This window comes from Ambystoma mexicanum, chromosome 2q, assembly GCF_040938575.1.
Source record: "Ambystoma mexicanum isolate Mex_15411 chromosome 2q, UKY_AmexF1_1, whole genome shotgun sequence".
NCBI lineage: Eukaryota > Metazoa > Chordata > Amphibia > Caudata > Ambystomatidae > Ambystoma > Ambystoma mexicanum.
The window spans coordinates 1,014,917,595-1,014,938,707 of record NC_090924.1 but is presented as its reverse complement, the minus strand read 5'-3'; the positions used below and the strand labels follow the sequence as shown (position 1 = coordinate 1,014,938,707).

Genomic DNA, 21,113 nt, shown 5'->3' with positions numbered 1-21,113 from the left:
GTTACCTCTTGGTGGATCTAAAAACAAACACTTTAGAAGACTACAGATTGAGGACCGGTGTTTTCCCTCCTGATATACCCGTGGTTTACGTACAAAAGACGTCTAGAAAACCACAGTGAAAAACAATCTTTCCTCATTAGCGACGATGACCAGCTACCATGACGGCCCGTATACGTAGGAATTTTGCTCTTCTTAAAATGCTAGTAACAGCTCCACCCCAACAACGGAAGGCCATTTTGTGCTCAGCCTCTGATGATCTAGTATCGGCTATAGCAGAGATTGCCTTCAACACTATAAAAGGTAACGTTCCGTTATCCACCCAGCAACTAGGCGTTTTAAAAAAGAAAAAACCCTCCTTAAAAAGCTGAGTAACAAGAGGTCGTCTATAAAAACCAAAAGAAAGCTTCTAAAACAATCTGGGGGTTTTCTAGGGGCACTCCTAGGTTTGGCATTGCCTCTAATTACTAGGCTTTTAGGGGGTGGTTAATGGAGCATGCCCAAAAGATGTATTTGGTTGACAAACGTCAGTTGGAGGGTATAAGTACCCCGAAGCGGGAAGAAGCAGATATCCGAAAATCAGCCACTTTAAGGCTTGACTCTGAAATGCAAGAGGTTTTAAAGCGGCATGATTTATCAGACTATGATAAAGTGGGGCTCTATTCAACTATTCTACAAAAATACTTAACATACTTTAGACAGGTCGAAAATGAGAAAAATAAACTGATGTTGTACATGCCCCCTGAAGACCCTGCAATTAGCTCCAAGCCCTCCCTTTCAACCTCTGCCCCGGATCCTATCGTAATGGAGGTTTTGGACACTATTAACCCCCGTTATCGGAAAAATGCAGAACTTTTGATGAACAAAATGGGAAGTGAAAAAAACGTGGCAACATGGAACAACAAGGGAGAATTTATCTATAAAGGAACAGTTGTTAAAGGATCAAATGTTCACGATTTAGTTCGCAGCATTACCAACCCTCAGGCTTTTGGAAGACACACAAAACCTCGAGGTTGGGACCTGTTTATGCAAGCAGCTGCCGATGTGAACCTGCCCGCAACTTTAATTGGAAATATGGGACATCGCGAACTGTTGGAAAATTTAAAAGACTCTGAGATCAAACCTTTAACAGCAGCTATTGAATCATCTGAAATGTCAATAAAAAAAAGAAAAAAAATTAAAGCCAGTAAACGAGCCTCTTGGTTTAACGTGTAACCTCATTTTTTTTTTCTTTAACAAAATCTTTAACCGTTGTAAAATATGTATATACATGTATATCTTTTTTTTTTATTTTTTATTTTTTTACTATTACTTTTCCAGTCTGCAAAAAAAAAAAAAAAAATAATAAGTTCATTGCAATAAAAATATTATTCATACTTTCAAAGGCGTTATGTCTAATCATTTTGATCATGTCTAACATGTTTATAAAATATTAAATAAATGAAAAAATAAGACAAAAAAGACTGTTTCAATTAAAAAGAAAATGTGTTGATTTATATGTGTACACAATTTAAGGTTTAGTAATAAGACTACATTTTTGCCAACGATCAAAAACATTTACAGGGGATCTCCGAAAGCTGTTCTTATTCACAAAAGCAGTAAACATGACATCATTTTGCCGGAGGTCCAGTGAATAGGTCTGCATAACCCTTATCAGCGAGTGTTTCTCAGACATGTTAGATACAAAGTAACAGGAGTGCTGGCTACATGTGATGTCTTCAGGATGTTGCACAGGTGTTTTATTATAATGTATAACGGGTGCTATATCCTTCGCATAGTCCAGGATAGCGCCTCTGTATATGGGGTGGCTTGGGAAACACCCCAGGCTGTCAAAGACTGTTATTGTATCCTTGTTTATAAACATACCTATCCAATGGGTGCCTTCCTGATCTTGGGGATCGGTGTTCGCCACAAGACTAATGTGTCGCTCATTACTTATGTCTCTTGGAAGGTTATCACATGAATACACACCCTTGAATGTTTTCTTAGCGTGTTTGTCTTTACTTAGAAAACGCTTGATCTGGTAAGTATCCATTACATGTCGTACAGGACTTGTCGTTGATTGTTGAGTTCCATAACCGAGTCAAATAGAGCCATAATAATTAGATTCACCGTGTTTGGTAAATTTGCAGCAAAGCGTACCTCTATGCCTAGATTACCATTTCTAATAAGATTATAATGGCCGGTTGATGTATTATCAGGTCTCAAATCAAAAGCTAAGAGAGTATAACCCCCATCATAATCGTCCCGGGGTATCACAAAACCTTTATCATGCAGATGTTTACCGCTGATGGAGACAAGTCCCAAATACTCCCTAATTGTATTTTTTTGTTGAAAACTGGGACTGTAGGCTTTAGACGGTATAACGACCCCGTCTTTAAAAAGAGATGCGTAGTTGATGTTGTAATGTTTAAAATTAAAAGGGTTGCTGGCGCAAGCCCCAGAAAAAGCTGTGTTGTCCACAAAACCAATGATGATTATTTTCGGTAACTTTCCAAGGAACAAGTTATCTTGACTGGCGACACGGCTACCCGCTGGAACACTGAAAATTTTCAAAGATGTCCGCTCCACCGGATATTTTAAGTTTGATACTTGTAGAGCATCAGCATGAGCTAATCTGACCGTGGGTGACACATTCACCCTTTTAATAAATAAACTAGCTGATACTATAATCAGCTTGTAGGCTTCAGCATCATCGCTGTTGAGGCAAAAAGCATCTTTATTTCTAGAAAGTTTAATTTTCAGATCAACGCCGTTTACCATTAGTTTCTCCTGGAAAAATAGATCGGAGTGTAGACGGCCTAGTAAATCAAAATTTCTGCTCCCTCTGGCATGTGTAGCTCTTTTTATAAAACCTGCATTAGCCCCATCTAGAGCATAATCCTCCATATGGCCTGCTGTGACCTTATAGAAAAGCCCCGCTGTAAACTGAGTGTCCAAAGCGTCATTGCTGTAGTTCAAAATGCTTTCTATATAGGTCCTGTACGCATACAAGTTGTCGCTCTGTGTAATCAGCCGGTCGCCTAGAGTAATATCCACTTGATTAAAGAGGGTAGCCACAGGGTAAGCAATCGTAGCAACTTTAGCCGTTGCGGGGATAGCTGATCCATCAGCTTTTGTTATTTTACAAGTGAGGTAAAGTAACGTGTCATTTAAATCCAGATACATCTCTGTTGAGCCTGATATATAAAACTCTATAGGCGCTAGCGGAGATAGTGCAGCAAGGGGAGCCACTTTCATGAAAAAGCTGTTTTCAATGCTAGTTTGTGTCGGGGGTACAGCAAACAGATCGAGTTCAGATTTCACACATTCCCCCGAAGCACAATTGATAAACGCCATCTTTTAGAAAATATTAATGCCGGGGCTGTTTTTTTTTTCTTGACCGATCTGTTCTTGCGAGTTCTTTTTCTCTTCTGAGCCGTTTTCGTTGCTGATCCTAGTTTTTTATGCATTCCTGGAGGGCCCCATCTGTGCAGTGATTTCCTTTTTCCTTTTTTTGTGTTGTTTTTCACATAAACCAGCCCATAACCCTCTTGCGGTGGTTGGTTAAAACGATTTGCGATGGATGTTGTAGCCGTAGACACCACATCTTTAGCAATATTTGTGGCTGCTGTTTTCACATGTGGTTTGGCTAATTCAAACCCCTTTCGTAGAAACGGCATAGCCCTTCGAAAGAGGCTTCTAAAAATACTTCCGAAACCCGCACCATACATAACGGGTGCCCCTTGAAAGTAAGGTTGATTGCCATAACCAGCTTGTCGGCGGTAATAATCCCTATAAACGTACGGCTCCCCATAGTTTTTCATAAATACCATGTTTTTAATAGTCTTTTTCTCGCCTAGGACGGAGGTGTAGTTTCACTAGGACCTTCCCGTATTTAAATGACACCAACTCCCCCTGATCATCCCTTATCTGTATATTGATGGTGTCAAAATGACTCTTAGAAACCGGTATATAATCAGGTTTAATATATTGTATATTAACAATGCCATTATTTTCACCTTTCACCTGGGCTGTTCTCATTAGCGGGGCGTACGAGTCACCGACCCTTTGATATTCTACTATATCACTGTAGATCATAAAACTGTAAAATCCCCCATCAATATCAGCACGTGTTTTGTCCAAATCTTTAGTACTTTTTACATGTTGAACGGTTCCCAAAACACGAAAAAGTTTCCCAGTACATATAAACTCGGTGGTAAGATCTGTCGATTTTAGAAATACTTTTCTCTGCACCTTATCCAGAAACAATTGTATATCAGAATAGCGTTCAATGTTTGCGAGACTTTTATTGATAGCCTCTAGCAAAACTTGTATACTGCTGTAAAATCCATGAGGAAAACCGGCGTGTACAGGTCGATAGGACCTTCACGTTCGATGGTAAATTTGGCCTTTCTTCTAGACACAGTGTCCCATGTATGGGGGTATTGAATCTCCATTAGACCCGCTTCCCACAATCCTTGTAAATCAACGGGTTTAGCCATTTTAACACAATAATTTGATATTTCATTGTTTGGGAATGTATCGTGAGAAGCGTTACTGGGTAAGGTGATATAAAATCCACTGCTTTCCATCTTCTCAGGGAGCGCCTTTGCTTTGTAGATCCTTTAGAGATGAAGCGCTAACCCAACTGTTAAATTTCTCAGGCCACCCTGTCCATTTTACCAGACTGTGTTTTTTATTTCCTTTACCTTTACTCTGAAGAATTTTCCTAACCCTATAAAAGCGTTGGGGCTCATTGGTGACCTTCTGTAACTCTTCGGTATAAAAATTACCGCTCACACCATCACCATCATAATCAACCAGCTGATAGATGTAAACCCCCTCTTTCACAGTTACTTTGGTCACTATAAATATTTCATCCGTAAATGATTGCTGATACCCCTTTGTAAAGACACCTTTAAGCTTAGAAACTCGGACATGGTGCCCCACGCGAAAGGATGGTTTCTTGACCTTCTTCTTTACCATGTCAGCGTACAAGTTTTTCCAAACAGTTAGAGAATTTTCAGACGTTACAGAATTTGGAGTCATTTTTATAGAGCGATGATAGCTATGGTTGTACGCCTCTATGAAACGTTGTAATACGTCCACATAACGATGTGTATTCTTTGCTGTAAAATATCGCCAAATCTTAGATTTTAAGGTTCTATTAAAGCGCTCAACAACAGCCACCTTAACTTCGTTATACGTTACAAAATGATACACGTTATGTTGTTTTAAAAGATTTTGGAAGGGTCTATTTAAAAACTCCTTACCAGCATCCGTTTGTAATTTTACAGGCACCCGGCCTTTGCTAAAAACATGTTTAAAAGCTGCCGTCACTCTTGATCCAGTCTTATCCTTCAAAACTTCGGCAAAGGCGTATTTTGATAAAATATCAATAACCGTCAAGATGTACTGCGCCCCGTCGTTCTGCTTCCCATAGGTCCGCATATCCACAATATCACCCTGCCATTGTTCGTCTATTTGGGAAACCACTGTTCTTCTTCTGTTAAAACGTTTTCTAGCATTTTTATGAAGACTATATGCCTCTTCACCAGATAACCATTCCTTAACAGCTCCGCGTGAGCTAGGTTTCTTGTCATGTTGTAATTTTTTATAAAGAGCATCAACACCCCCATAACTGCCAACACCGCTTTCATCATAATAGCTTTCATGCATGCTTCAATAAGAGATGTTCACCGCTGAAACACTTCAAAAAATAAACAAAGGCATAATGGGTGAAAGATGATTTTATTACAACTCTTATACATATAGCGTCTGGCACAACGTGACCCTTTTTGATATTTTTTCTGCAGCCTTATAAATAGCATTATACAAAACTCCCCGTTCCCCCCGCATATAACTCTGTATACATAAAACACTTGAGGCATTTAAAAGTTCATACAATTCGCGGTCCTGTAAAACGTATCCTTTAATGCTAAAGTAATGTTCATACAATTGCTCCAACAGCTGATGTAACACCTCTCTAGGGTGTAAATATAAAGAACCCACATCATATTTGTACAAATGCCAGTATTCATCCAATACCGGGAGCCATGTGTTGGTACATATGTTACCTATACACATCAAACTTTTACAAATAGGCTCTGGTCGGGGGGTAGGTATCTGTAGATATTTCAGGGTATCTGGGGCAATTTCCGATATCCGCTCTTTCAGCATAGCGTATAACAGTTTTTCCTCACATACACGGCCCGGTTTCAGTTTACGATCCACACGCCTTGCTGGCCCTTCAGAAATCTTATCCTAAAAACAAATATACACATATAAAAAACAAAACTCTGTTTATTTCTCCTCTCTCTTTAAAACAGTTTACGGCGTGCTACACAAGGCTTCAGGGGATTCCCAAAAGTGTATAGGTCACAAAAATCTTTATCCATTAAACGGGCTACCCTGTTTCTAAAACGCACAGGACCAGCCATGTGTAAAGATCTCAATTTTTTCTCGGGATTGCGGCAATGGTATATTTCTATCCATGTTTTAGATAGAACACTCTCCATACTAGCATGTACACGCATGCCCATGCCTTTATATACAGCTTTAAGCAGCTGAAAACCTTTATATGAATTCAACAGAAAACATATCCGACGTATTGCTCTAGCGTGATAATTCAGAAGTAAACAGTCATGAGCATCCTGTTGCGGGTCATCGCTTTTATGTCCATAACACCAGCGGTAATAATCACGCTTCAAACACACTTTCACTACACAGGCCGCAAAAGCCTGAACAGTTGAGGTTTCCAAAAAAGTCATAGCTTCCTCTTCTTCTTCATCAGAACTTTCAAAGCGCTTTAAACAAACACACTTCTTACACATATTGCGGGCTTGTGTTGCTGGACTTTCGATCATTTTTGAACAGCAGACACAGTAAAAATTGACGGTATTAAATGAAGACCGCTGACTTTCAGTACCGTCAACTTTATCTGCCATTTTCTGCAATTCAAAAAAGAAAGAAATGTAACTCTTCAATACATATATATATATATATATATATTTTTTAATTTTTTTTTTTTTAACACATAGTTCACACACACACACACACACACACCCCTTTTCCTACATACCAATTTACACAGAACAGGCCCCTCCGCCTCCGCCTCCATAGCAACAGCTGCATCCATAGACAAACCGGCCTCCACAGCATCTGCTGTCTCCATAAACAGCCTATCTTCATCAGCGCTTGTTTCCAACTCCGGGGTCATGGCTACCTCTGGAAACAGCTCATCCAAAACCCCCAGATCCGCATACAAAGGCTCTTCAAAAGTCTTCATAGATTCGTCCATAGCCTTCAGATCGGCCTCTGTATAGTCTGCATCCATTATACCAGCCTCTACACCATCAGCATCTTTAAAGGGATAAGATTCAGGAGGTCTCATATCACCCAGATTCATTAAAAAAATGCCCTGGCTCAACTCATCCTCATACGCCATTCCACTATAAGTGGGACCTTGCGATTCCTCATCAGCTACAGGAATTATTGTTGTCGGACTTCTAGGACTATCAGCCTTTTCAGCGGTGTTGCTGACGTCTTCCCCTCCTGTATTCTTAGAGTAGTAACTGTAACGCTTCATGATTCAGGGGTATTGTAAGCATTATGCAAATAGTACAGTCAGACTCCAAGAGCGCCGTCTACCTCTCTCCAGAGCTCCTTCTGTATATATACACCATACTCCACCCCTAGGGGAGGACCCACAACTACATCACCCCCACAACGCCCCCCGGCCTGCCCCCCTGACATCACAACTTCATACCTACATCATCTCATCAAAACCCTGGACCTTGACCCCAGAGGGATGTCATCATCCCTGCTGGACCACGCCTAGCCCCCAAAATATTACCTCATGCACGACATCACAACCGGGAAACACCCTTTCCTACACCACCACACCCTAAACACAAGCTATGACGTCACTGTTAGGTTAGGCCTTAGAAAAAACTTCAGGGACACGCCCGTGATGTCACCATCCCTGCTGGGACACGCCTAGCCCCCAAAATATTACCTCATCCACGACATCACCACCGGGAAACGCCCTTATCTACACCACCACGCCCTAAACACAAGGCATGACATCACTATTGGGTTGGGCCTTACAAAAAAAATCAGGGACACGCCCGTGATGTCACCATCCCTGCTGGACCACGCCTAGCCCCCAAAATATTACCTCATACACGACATCACCACCGGGAAACACACTTTCCTACACCACCACGCCCTAAACACAAGCCATGACATCACTGTTAGGTTAGGCCTTACAAAAAAAAAATCAGGGACACGCCCATGATGTCACCATCCCTGCTGGGACACATCTAGCCCCCAAAATATTACCTCATGCACGACATCATCACCGGGAAACACCCTTTCCTACACCACCACGCCTCTCAACACAACGCATTACGTCACTATTGGGTTAGGCCTTAGGGGAAACTTCAGGGACACGCCCGTGAGGTCACCATCCCTGCTGGACCACGCCTAGCCCCCAAAATATTACCTCACCCACGACATCACCCCCGGGAAACGCCCTTTCCTACACCACCACGCCCCTCAACACAACACATGACGTCACTACAGCACAGGACATCCGGTAAGGAGGGACCTGCGTTACCATGGACACCCCAAGGGGCGGGACTGCCGGGTAAAGGGGGCGTGGCCACCTGTCACATTATGCAAACCACGCCCCCTTTTGAGTTTGATGAAAGGGGGGTTACTCCACTACTGGTGTCATTACACTTCTTTGCCTCTGGAGACTTGCACACTACATCTTACATGGACTTTCCACATCTTTAATTGTCTAATACTTGGCTCTTGCAGATGTTTTCTCCTTTGCTTAATCCAAGAGAAATATGTCTTACGTATATGGCTTATCCTTTTGACTCCCTTTGTACATTTATTCCTTGAAATAGCATCCTTGATCCCAACCAATAGACTCCACTTTATTCCTCAAACAAAGCTGTTTTTCCAGAGTCTCCTGACTCGGCAGCCCTGCCTGGTCTGTCTCCAAGGTAGCTTGAATAGTTTTAATACGAGTCTGACGTCCATCTTCCCATCATGGCCGCTCGAGCCATGTTATGCTTTCCTCTGCAGCAAGTTTCCATATGTCTCCTCTACCTTGTGTTTCTGTGTATATACATTTATGAATCAGCAGGTTACTTTATCTTCTTTGCATATACGATTTCTTCATATTCGATTGCATGTTTCTTTTGTTGCTTCAGTTACATCTTTATTCTTTGAGTATTTGATAACATAGTTTATTTGGGATCTATGTGATTATTGCGACGGCTGAAAATGCCGACTTTTTTTTTAAACCCCTTTACACCACATATATATGCAGTTGGAGACCCCCCGTAGCCCTCCCATATTAATATTATATTCTATAGCCCCCAAATATATATATGTGGTGTAAGGGGGGGGGTCACAAAAAAAAGAGTTGGCATTTTCAGCCATCGTAATTCTGAGGGCAACATTTTGGTACAATTCTGTTTATTTGTATAACGCCTATAAACAATTTTTATATTGTTTCAGTGAGTCTCAGTATCTAACCTCTATGATGACACTCTGCTCTTGTCAGATTTCACTCATAGCTCTATGATGTGCAATGGTGGGTGCAGAAATGCTTCCACCCTCTCAGTGCGAGCGTACATTTGATACGGTTGTCTGAGTGCATATTGTCTCTGATACACTCAATGCAGTATTGAGATGATACCTGTTGTCCCACATAGGGCTCTTCTCCTATTTTTCCAGTATGACGAATGTGCGGGTGTGCGAGTTAGGAATAACATGTCCACCTGCTCCTCTCCAGATCGTAGCATGGGATCCAAATGTCCAGTGAGAGGCAGATTCTCCAATATCCTCCTGTCAGCTGAGCTTTCCTGCTCTGCAGGGTCAATGGACATCACACCAGAGGAAGCCTGGGATTTCTGCATACCCAGTGGAGAAAGACTACAGTCCTTTCAAGCTGAGGGAAATAATGAACAGATGAGAGTGCTAAGGAGATCGAAGATTGAAAGATAGTGAGAGAGGGCTAAAGGGAGAGAAAGAGTCGGAGCAAGAACGAGATGGGGATAGAGGAAGAGGAATTGAGTAGTGATGTGAACAGTAAGATCCAAGCGGGTAAGTTACAAAGACTGCACATTTGCACTACATGCCAGGCATCCATTATACACTGTATAAAATGGCAAACAAGGTATCTGGGCATAAAGGGAGGCTTGTGGAAATGCTAGAATCCTCAAATACTCATCTACCAGCGTATTCAATGAGAGGCGTGAGAGCTCACATTTGGGGCGTTTAAAAGAAGGACCGTCCTCTTGAGGCATTCACGTTCTGCAACGGAAATCTGGACGCTGCTTGGGAAGCAGGAAAGAAATGGAAACCTTTACTGATGTTGGTGGAAAAAGAGGTGAAAACTGCAGGCAGAAGATGTCCTTTCCCTCTGCTAAGTCCACGCGGCTGACAAGAAGTCACAGGTGGCCATCGGCATGTCCCCTTTTCATTGTAGACCCTGTATAGGGCTGCCCTTTTGTAACAGACTGACACAAACAGTTATTGCAGTGTCTTTAGCAGCCAATGTAAGATAACAGAAAAGATGTGTTCTAGCTAGGCCACCCCGATCATTTACAAGAAACAATTGGTAGAAAGCCAAGATGGGGAGCCTCTTCCGAATTGGCTACCTGGCATCCTTTAAAACACGGGCACAGGTAAAAACAGATATCAACCGTGGAACAGGAGCTGAGTGCCACAAAAATGATGAAGGCTATTGTGGTGTGCTGTGAAGAGTGGGATGAAAGGTGCACGAATTCGAGCAAAGCTTCAGTTGCAAGTTGGGGATTGAGCAGAGAGGTCGCCACTGCTCAGCATCCTGAACCGTTGCTGAAACTCACTTGGAATTACAACAAATGGCTTGGATGACAGGAGTTTACATGTATTAATGTGGATTAACAGCCTGTGTTGCATGACTATAGATATTGTTTCAATATCGTATATGAATTGAAGAGATGTGCATATAAACTCTAACGTAATGTGTTCAATTGTAGGATATGATGGGCCTCGTGATCAATATATCTAGCAATGTGAGTTTTAACATTAATGTTATCTGACACTAAGCTGTTAATGTTGTAACAGTGTAATAACAGTCCACGTGTGGTACATTATCCAGCTAGTACTGGCTTTTAGGGTTTAGTAACAGGACCATCTGATCCTAGAGGGAATTTATGATGTTATACATACCGAGCTTATTGAGTTGCACATAAGATTTTGTGTATCAGAATATCCCTTTGACATGGTACATAGCCACATAATACTCGGTATGCGTAAGTATAACAGGCGTTGACTGCGTCCATAGAAACGTAATAACAATGGTATAGAGCCACTCCCATCCTCCTGTTACTATGAGAGGGCAGGATGCAAGGCACCGTCACGACAGCACGTATGCTGGACGTGACGTGACACCTCTGGGGGTCTCCATAGCAACCATATAAACGGGTTTCCGCGATGCGCGCCCACGCGGACGGCATCGACATAGAGAGAATGCTGTAGCTGCTTTAGGTAAGTTTGACACATCAGTATATGGTTATGATATGAACCACGCATGGGCAACAAGGTACTAAATGTAGATCTACATTATTATTATTACCTTCACAGTTAATGGAGCATTTCGAAGACTGCGCCTGGATTGCCTAAGGTAACACTGTGACATGAGAGTGCAATTGACACGCTTGTACACACACTTAAAAGACTTATAACAGCTATGTATATATTCTTGATTCACAGCTACAAGGCTCATATAATAAGGTCTGATTGACTAGATTCTTAGACTGTGTGAAATATATTTGCATAACACATGACTAGGGCTCACGAACTAATGATGTATCCTAATACTACTTTCATATTTCGTTTTCTTTTTGTGCACAAATATGGCTGACTATGGCATGTATATAATACTATATGTAATATCACTTGATTTATTTTACTTATTTGGTTCTATCATATGTGTAGCCCTGAGGATGGAGCTAGACTCCGTAATGCATCAGCTTTGAGCCATATTGTTCCTGTCATAGAGAAGGTTCGCTTTTGATTGCTGCATACTTACCGGCTTGCTGCCGTAGCCCAGCGCCCTGAGCTGCAAAGAACTTGCGCCGAACAGCGCCTGCTTGCTTCCTGGAGGAGGCGGAGCTTGGTCACGTGACAGACCACGTGACATTTCATCGGCATAAAGGGCAGCACAAACCACCCTTGCGGCGTTAAGCCCGACGGAGTAAAGGTCGCTGGCTGTTGTGCGGCTGTTCGGCGCCGGAGGTGCTCATCCTGAAGTTAGACAGGAAGCGATTAAGGTGAGCTGAGCAGAACACTGCTTAAACGCAGTTGGTATCCTTGCCTATTGATAATATTGATCTGTAAACAGTGATTCTTCTTGATCATATCACATTACTGTAACAGCTGGGCCTGGGCCAGGGAGACTGCGGGGGGTTGACCCCTTTGATCCCTTGAACCCTGTGAGCCCAGCGTGCCCGGAGAGCCCATTGAGCTTAGCCGAGCTGACCCGGTTGGACAAACTGATTGAGAAAAAGAAATTTATTTTGGATTAATTGAGCATATCTGAGCTCTTACGCCCGGAAAGGATAGGCGTAGGATGTCTGCAACTTATGGCAAACCTAATACCGAACAGCTGGCATGCGGGAAACAGGTGCCTAATGCTCCAACACACACGGAGAACCAGATTCATCACCAAACTAGATTACAGCTGCGGCGATGGAATTCGCTAGCTTCCTCTAGCAAAACCACACGCGCCCTCGTAAGCAAGTCAGATTGTGACTACAAGAGTATGGAAAACAGCCTAACACCTGACTTTGCTTTCGAACATGGTCTAACTTCTGTTACAAATCAGATACAATCTGGGAGTCTACACTCCAAAACAGACTGTTATACCCTAACGAGCGAAAAGGAGGTCGCGGACCTTACTATCATTAATCACCAGGATATCACTCAACCACATGCTGCGAGTGCAAACCGGATGGTGAGCTGCCCGGCCGACTTGTGTCCCGTCAGTTTAAATCCCGATGGAGCCCGCGAAGGAGAATCACTCTGCGAAGCTGAGACCCAATGCGTGTGTGATCATGCGCGAGGACTTTCTGGTGCTATCTTCAGGCCGTCTTCAAATGATGGAGAGGGGGTGACTCTCGTCCCCATTGTAAGTGGAACCGTGCCTTCAATCTGTCAGACCGAGGATTCCACTTGAAGCTCGCTCACAACGGCCATAGAACTCACACAAACAACCTTAAAGAGCCCTCAAACAAACGGAGAGGAGGCTCCTTGTAGAAATTCAAATTGTTGGATAGACTCTGCACCCCTTGATGCCTTACCTGAAAAAAAGAGCCCAGCGCACGAAGTTACTTCAAATGACGATGAAGTATTCTTGCAAGCCCATCACTCCACAATAGAGACTCTATGCTGCGAGGAGATCAACAGTACAGGAATAAATAGACGGAACTCGTTGGAGGTCGTCAACAAAATTCTAAACAACATTTTCTCTATAAACAAATTACGCAGCTCTTTCAGTAAAGAAAATGTGGATGCCACGAGACAAAAGCCCAGTACCAAAGAGGCTATCATAAACATCATGGAGGTATTGCACGAGTCGCTGAGCGCATCGTCTATGCAGAATCGGAACAACACCTATGGGAAACGCAGGCGCATTGAAAATAGCGTATCCCTTACTCTGCCGTGCTCACAGAGGAAAGGCACGAATCCACCTGTCCTGACAATAAAGAGTATCGTAACACCTACTCATACGCATAGAGGTGCTCACAAGGCAAGAAAATCATCTACCTCCTCGTCCTCATCCCCTGACTCGGTTATCTCAGATCAAAACTACACCAAACCAAGATACTCTAAACCTCGACAACAGGCATCTTTTCAACAAAGGAACAAAGAGGCACGTTCAGAGCTAGTGGGTTCTATAATGAAAGAAATCCAACCCATAGTGATGTCGCTTGCCATTTCATTAGCTCCATTCATAAAACTCTACGAGCAAGTGGACAGGAATCTGAAGGACCTGACCACCCTGGTCGCAATGATGAACTCTCGCAATTGGTAGCCATGGACATGGAAATCACATTAACCAACCAGGTACAGCGCGATTCTAATAAAAGAATAGAGGCCTCCTTAAACACCCTGCTTGATCAAAGAAAAACTAATGGTATGGAAAAAAAGCTGCTGGTTGAAATCACGAAAGAGGCACTTAATTTATTAAAAGCAAAGAAAATTTCATCTGAGATCGCCAGAGAGGAGACCATGCCTGTCAATTCGAATCAACAGGAAGAGAGTGTGTCTTACAAGAGACCGAGTGGTCAGGCGACTCCAAATCTGGCACCTTCATCGAACACTGCAGTATATTCATCTGACCAGACCGCATGCATGATAGGTCGAAGACATGAACAGTTTGACCTAATGCTGCCTCCTATAGACCTAACTAAAGAGGAACACATACAGCAAGACAAAATACAAAAGAAAAAATGCCTGGATACTCAAATAAGAACTGAAGCACTGGATAACTCGATGGAAACCAACACACCATGCTCCACTGTATTCGAGGCTGGTAGAAGAGAGGTTCCCGAACCAAAAAACATGTCCTGCTTCGAAAGTATTTTGGAAAAAACGAGATCATCTGATAATCCAGCTGTGCTGGATCCACAAACACCAACTACCTCATCAGACGTAAGCAAATGCGGAACCCTTCAAACCAGCAAATTAACGATCCCTGACACAGAGGAGACAACATCTTTCCGATCTTCAAGGGAAACACCAATCAATTGCATGAAACACTTAAAATCCAAGTCAAAAACGTCACAATGTAAAAAGTCTAAAAACCAATGCAGCAAGAACTTTCGACGTGGTAATGACTCCAGAAAGTTCTTACGTAACATAAAGACTGTTAATGTTACTGTAAATCAAAATCTAAGAGCGGAAGATCAAAATCTAAGTGCAAAAACACAAACTCAGCACAAGGAAAACTCTGAAACGGCAAATGTAGGAGAATTAGATGTAAAATCACCTGTGGATGTTAACAAGGACGACGAGCAAATTAATGAAATACTGAACTTGTCCACCCATGAGGATGCAGATGAATTGGAAGCACCTGAATCTGCCTTACTAAATGGGCCACTGACAGCCCATAAGGTTCCCCTTCAAGAGAATGAATCGACTAACATCGAGCCAAACAATATGAACCCAATGTTGGCTCCCACTGATCCAATCCCTCAAAGAATATGTTCGCTGATACCGAAGTTGGCAAAAACAGTATACGAGCAGGCCCCTGAGACAAGCCCGATTTTCCTAACAATGAAAGAAAGAAGAGATAACCTCATCAAGAAAAATGCTGAAAGAGAAAAATGGGAGATGGACATAAAAAAAAAACACCCCTTACTCTGAATGCTCGGAGGAAACTCGAGGGGTGCAAGCGGAAGTTAGAAAGTTTGTACCCATTAACCACAATGGGAAGAGGTCCCTTGCAAGAAACAAATTTGTGCCGAAACAAATGCTCGAGGAGTCTAAAACAGGATCAATATTTCAAACACAAAAAAAGTCGGCAAAATTCCTGTTGTAGTGTACAAACTGAAACTAGAAAGAATTGAAAGTCGAGATGATCTGATCATGAACCGCAACAATGTTCTATGTCTCTTGCACTGTGTACCGCGTCTGCGAACCATACAATCGCTTGATATTCAAACGCTGGAATTCCCGCAAGAAGGCCTGAATGATCATGTGATCCTCCATCTGAAGTCAAAAATGATATTTAACATTATCTTAGAGGCAACTTCGGAGATGATGTCATTAGGTTCTGACATCTTGGAATTAACCGACAGAGACAATTATAACGAACACATACAAGAGCACACAGATGCTTGGTCAGCTTCTCCTGACAGGAAGAAATCCATCGAGACTCAGATTTCAGCATCAACGCGACAGGACCAGACACACCAGCTAAAACTGGATCATGAAAGTAGTCACGACATACAAAATGTGACATACAATGAAAGAGTCTTGGGGGAGCAAATCCAAATAACATTTGCTAGTAACGAAGCCTCCAATATGAAAAACAGCAAAAATGAAGCGAGAAACTAATGAGATGGAATAACCTGAAAATTGGGGGTGGCTCGCTAAGGCCCTGAATAAGACAAACCAAAGTTAATGCCAATCAGAGCCCAAGTTACAAACGATTAAGATTGGATCCTGGAATACCAGAGGATTCTCAAACTTGTTCCAAGAGCTGGCTTTCTGATTTGGATATTGTCTGTCTACAAGAGACGTGGATGGGCAACTGCCCTAGTTCTGGAGACTATGAGATTGCTTTCAATCCCGCCATCAAACAAACACTTGGTAGACCTATGGCAGGCTTTTTAACCTTGTTGAAAAAAATCTCTGGACACTATATTATCAAATCGGAGAATGTGTCACATCACATTCAGGCAGCCACAATTGCACAGAAGAACACAGATAACAGGAAAACGCATTTTCTAAATCTATACTGGAATCACAAAACAACTTGCGGCACTGGCTACATAGATGAAGTTACATCGGTCATAGACGAATGGCAAGAGGCTGATGCTGACGCCAATATTGTGATCTGCGGAGACCTGAATTTGAATTGCCTAGCACCAATTAAAGATCTTAAAGTGACCAAAACTAACAAATCTCAACTCGCTAGTCAATGGATGCTAGAGATGGAACTAAGAAACTTGACAATGATGAATGGAAATATCGCAGGTGATATCCCGGCCAAACCAACATGGTCCAGAGGCAATCAACGATCCACGCTTGATTATTTCTATGTCAGCGAGAAAGTACACCAAACGTCGATCTCGCTTGAGGTGTATCACACGTCCCTGATTGATTATAACTTTATTTATAAATTTTGTCACTTGCTACAACCAATGGACTTAAACGCCCAGCATGGAACTTTCCTCTACTGATCGAATCTAACAGAGTGAGACTGAGGCTAAAGAAGACGGAGGTTTCTCACATTATAACCTCGTATGTAGAAGAGCAAAAAGAAATCGAGTATACCCATCTGCTAGTCGATTATAAAGAAAAACAACAGGGCTCTAAAGCCTGTGGATTCGTCACAAAACACAAATTTAACCTAGAGGTGAGAAAAAGGAAGAGAGAACTGAGAGCGCAAATAAGACATCTGCCAAACTTGGATTTTAACATCTACTTAAACACGAAAAGAGTATGTAAACAAAAATACAAACACTGGCTACGAAACCATAAAGCAACTATGTTGCAAAATGACTCAGAATAAATAATGGAAAAGCTGCAAAACAAAAACTCCTCTGAATTCTGGAAGCTAATTAATAACAAAGGAATGCCGCAAATGGCTTTGCTGGCTAATGTTATAACCAAAGCTGAATGGGTTAAACACTTTTCGGAACTGTACAGCAAAAGAAAAACTGTAAAAGAGAGCTCACCACCCAACCTCGAAAGCTGGAATTTAAACTTTGAAAAAAGTGATATTGAGGAGGTAATAAAAAAAGCCAGCTCCTCCAGAGCTCCAGGTCCCGACAGCTTAACAAACCACACTATCAAAGAAAATCCGGAGAGGTGGACAGAATTATGCTATGCTTTGTTTCACAGAATATCGGCCAATTGCAAAAGCCCCGAATCGTGGAAATGTGCGATAATTATCCCAATTTTCAAAAAAGGGATCCCCGCGGATCCAAAGGACTATCGACCCATTGCGCTACTAGATGTGTTGGGCAAAGTGTATGCTACCCTATTACAGCAGCAACTAGCGAAATGGGTAGCCAAATCAAAACATCTCGACCCACGTCAGACTGGCTTTGTCAAGGGAGTTGGATGTGCCTTGAATTTACTACTGATAAATCTACTCAAAATGGAAGCCATAAGAACTGGAACCAAGATGTATCTAGCCCTAATTGACTTCTCCCACGCCTTCGACAGCATAAATCGAGACCTATTATGGGCCAAAATGAAGGCCTGGGAGTGCCCTGAAAATTTGATCGCAGCCATCCGTGAACTCCACACTGGCACAAGTATCAAAATCCGACTTGATCAAAAAGGCACCCTTTCTGAAGCTATCAACACCTTTTGTGGAGTCGAGCAGGGTTGTCCTCTGGCTGCAATAATATGTAATCTATTCCTATCAGATATTGGAGGTGCAATTGATAATGTATGATCCTTTTCTCCGAAAATACATAGCTCCGCAATAAGTTGGATGTTGTATGCAGACAACCTGATATTACTGGATACCACACCAATAGGTCTACAGCGTAAGATGGACGCTGTGGAACAGTACGTAAGAGCTAACGGTCTACAGATCAACAAAAAAAGTGTGAGGTGTTAACATTGCAAAACTTGAAGAACTCAAAGAAGAAGCCATTTAAATGGCACTTAGGGAACGAATGCCTAAGTAACATAACAAACACAAGATACTTGGGCAAGCAAGTTAATACCAATCTGAATGATAGTCCCTGGGAAGAGATCGTCAAAACCAAATGTCGGCAATTTGCTTGCCAAGGAAGCATCTTACATAAAAAGTATGGCAAATTCTCCATAAAACCGGTAAGGAACTTCTACTGTCAAAAGGTAGTGCCTGCACTCATATATACGGCGCAACAAATGCATTAGGTCGCTCCCCTGATGTTTGGTCGACTCTAGAAAATATCTTTTGGGTACGAGTCTTGCAATTACCGAAGGGAACCTCAACTGCTTGCATCAGATATTAATTAAATCTAATATCAATCAATGCACGAGTTAGTTGGAACATGTTGAGCCTCTTCCGGAAGGTGACCATGAAAGAAGTAGCCCTGCAGTTTGAGATACTCCAAAATCCAAGCAAGGGAAATCCTGAGTGCCTTCTATCACTATGGAATAAACGTTGCGAGGAAATTCTTGCCTTTTACAATGTAGACCTAAAAACTCTTTACGACAATCCGAATGCAGCAAAAAGCAAAGTCTGGTGCCTAGATTGGATTCTTACAGGGGAGCTTAGGACATCAAATAAGCTAATGAAAGACACCCCGCCCGAAGCCAGAAAGCTAAACAAGCTGCAGAATTACGTCGATATATATCCAGATAATGTGAGTAGATCGTTGAATATACTGTTTTGACTAAATGTCTTCAAAACTAAAGAGTGGCTAAGAGAGTTACGTAAAACAGAAGACTCCAATGCAAAGTGTAGATTCGGCAACCAGATGGACGAAACGCTAAAGCATCTAACACTCTTTCGTAATGGGCTACATGAGCAAAGATCGCTGACTAAATACCAAACACCAAGTGCTGATGAATTGTGGCAAGCCTTGTTTGATAGTCGTGAAAAGCAGCTTAACTATGCCTTAATCCGCTTTTTGACTCTGCTGGAAAAAGTTTTGACGTAGTACAGGACGTTGGATTGTTACATGAAAAACATATGTGGGGAAATATGGATATCTGTAATGCTGTAATGATGTACGTGTTTCTTTTTTTAAAGGCTAATTTTTGCCAAAAAAAAATTAAGAAAAAAAAATTGTGACTTACGAAACTGTTGTGCCTCGAAGAAACACATTTTTCATATTGGTCTATGTTGAATTAAAACATAATTTTGTTTTATGTAACTGTGGACACAATCCTATGCATTATAAGCTAACATAGAGAAATATTAGATGAATTAATTGAATTACACAAAAGGAATATAATGATAAGAATCACCACAACTTAATAACTCATTTTCGAGTAATATGAGAGCATCAGGCATTACTTGGTGGACACACCTGGTTCTTGTGTTTTAGATGACAGCAGTGTCTTGGGAGTCTCACAGGTCTTGCCTGTGGGTTCTCGAGATATCTCTCTTATTTATTTATAGGCGCTTATACAGTAAGTCAATTCTGTTTCAAAGCGCCCACAGGGCAACAGGGAGGGAACATGGGATTGAAAACAATGAATAAAGCAGAAGATAAAGGCAAACCTACTATGCCTTGTGAGTATTTAGAATGTGCAAGTGCAGCAAGAAGAGGGGAAGTGTGGGGATGGGGGGAAGTGGTGGAATGTCCTTGCTCGTGGCTGAGCAGCAGATGAAGTACATAGTATGGTAAGTGCTATGCACCCTGGAGCCACTTCGGGTAGAAAGTGCAAACCTACAGGATTGAGGCTGGTGGGTGCTGAGGGAGGTGCTGTGAGGTAGGCAGAGGCTGGGGCGATTGGGTATGGGAAGCCAGGTCCCCAAAGGAAACATAAGGGCCATGGCCACCAATCACAGCAACTGTGAGATTAGCAGAGGAGGGAATAAGGGAAGGAGGAGGTGAAGAGGAAAGTCTTGAGGAGCTTCTGGAATTTGAGGAAGTCCTGCTCAAGATGAAGAGGAAGGGGGAGACTGTTCCATAAGAGGAAGCTAGCTGAAGAAAGTGATGGATCTCTGTTTAGCGAAACTCTTTACACAGAGGGAGTTGGTGCCCGAGGACCGCAGCAGTAGAGTGAGAGTTTTTAGTAAGAGAAAGTTGCAGATAGCGTGGTCCCAGGCCCAGATAGCCTTGTGGATGATGCAGAGGGATTTGAATTTAATCCGTGCCACAATCAGTGAAGAGTTATTCGGGCAAGAGATATGCAGTCTCTGGGCTTAAGGCCAAGGATACGTCTCACGGTCCTATTCTGGATTAGCTGGAGGGGTCGTAAAGTGGAAGAAGGTAGATTTAAGAAAAGGCTATTGCAGTAGTCAAGCCTAGAGAGAACCATGGCTCCGGTGACATTGAGCTTCTGGGGGAAAGTGAGAAAAGGGAGAATTCCTTTGAGAAGGAAGAGTTGAAAGTGGGACTTCTTGGCAATGTCCTGAGTGTTATGGAGGAAGGAGAGAGAGGAGTCTAAGATGACCCCAAGGTTTCCGGATTCAGAAGAAGGAGTAGGAGGAGAGCCAATAGAGGATGGCCAGAGTGAGGGGACAAAAGAGGGAGCAGGGGTCCCAATGGGAATGATCTCAGTCTTGCTGGCATTGAGGCAGAGTTCGTTGGAAGTACACCAGGACTGGATGGCAGTTAGGTAGTCAGGGATGATGGACGATGCAAGAGGGTCTGCAGGAAGTTTGAAAAAGAGTTGTGTGTCATCTGCATAGCATTGGAAGTTGGCGGAGAAGAAGG

The 21,113-nt window shown here is 42.4% G+C and overlaps 1 protein-coding gene across 1 annotated transcript; it reads right to left on the bottom strand.

Moving 5' to 3' along the window:
* Positions 1–2,031: 2,031 nt before the first annotated feature.
* LOC138568828 (uncharacterized protein F54H12.2-like) lies at positions 2,032–3,336 on the bottom strand. Its single transcript, XM_069646599.1, has one exon. The coding sequence runs from the start codon at positions 3,334–3,336 to the stop codon at positions 2,032–2,034; it is 1,305 nt and encodes a 434-aa protein (XP_069502700.1).
* Between the last annotated feature and the right edge of the window lie 17,777 nt (positions 3,337–21,113).

Excerpts from the sequence above, each read along its gene's own strand:
- LOC138568828 (XM_069646599.1), bottom strand. The coding sequence starts at position 3,336 with ATGGCGTTTATCAATTGTGCTTCGGGGGAATGTGTGAAATCTGAACTC.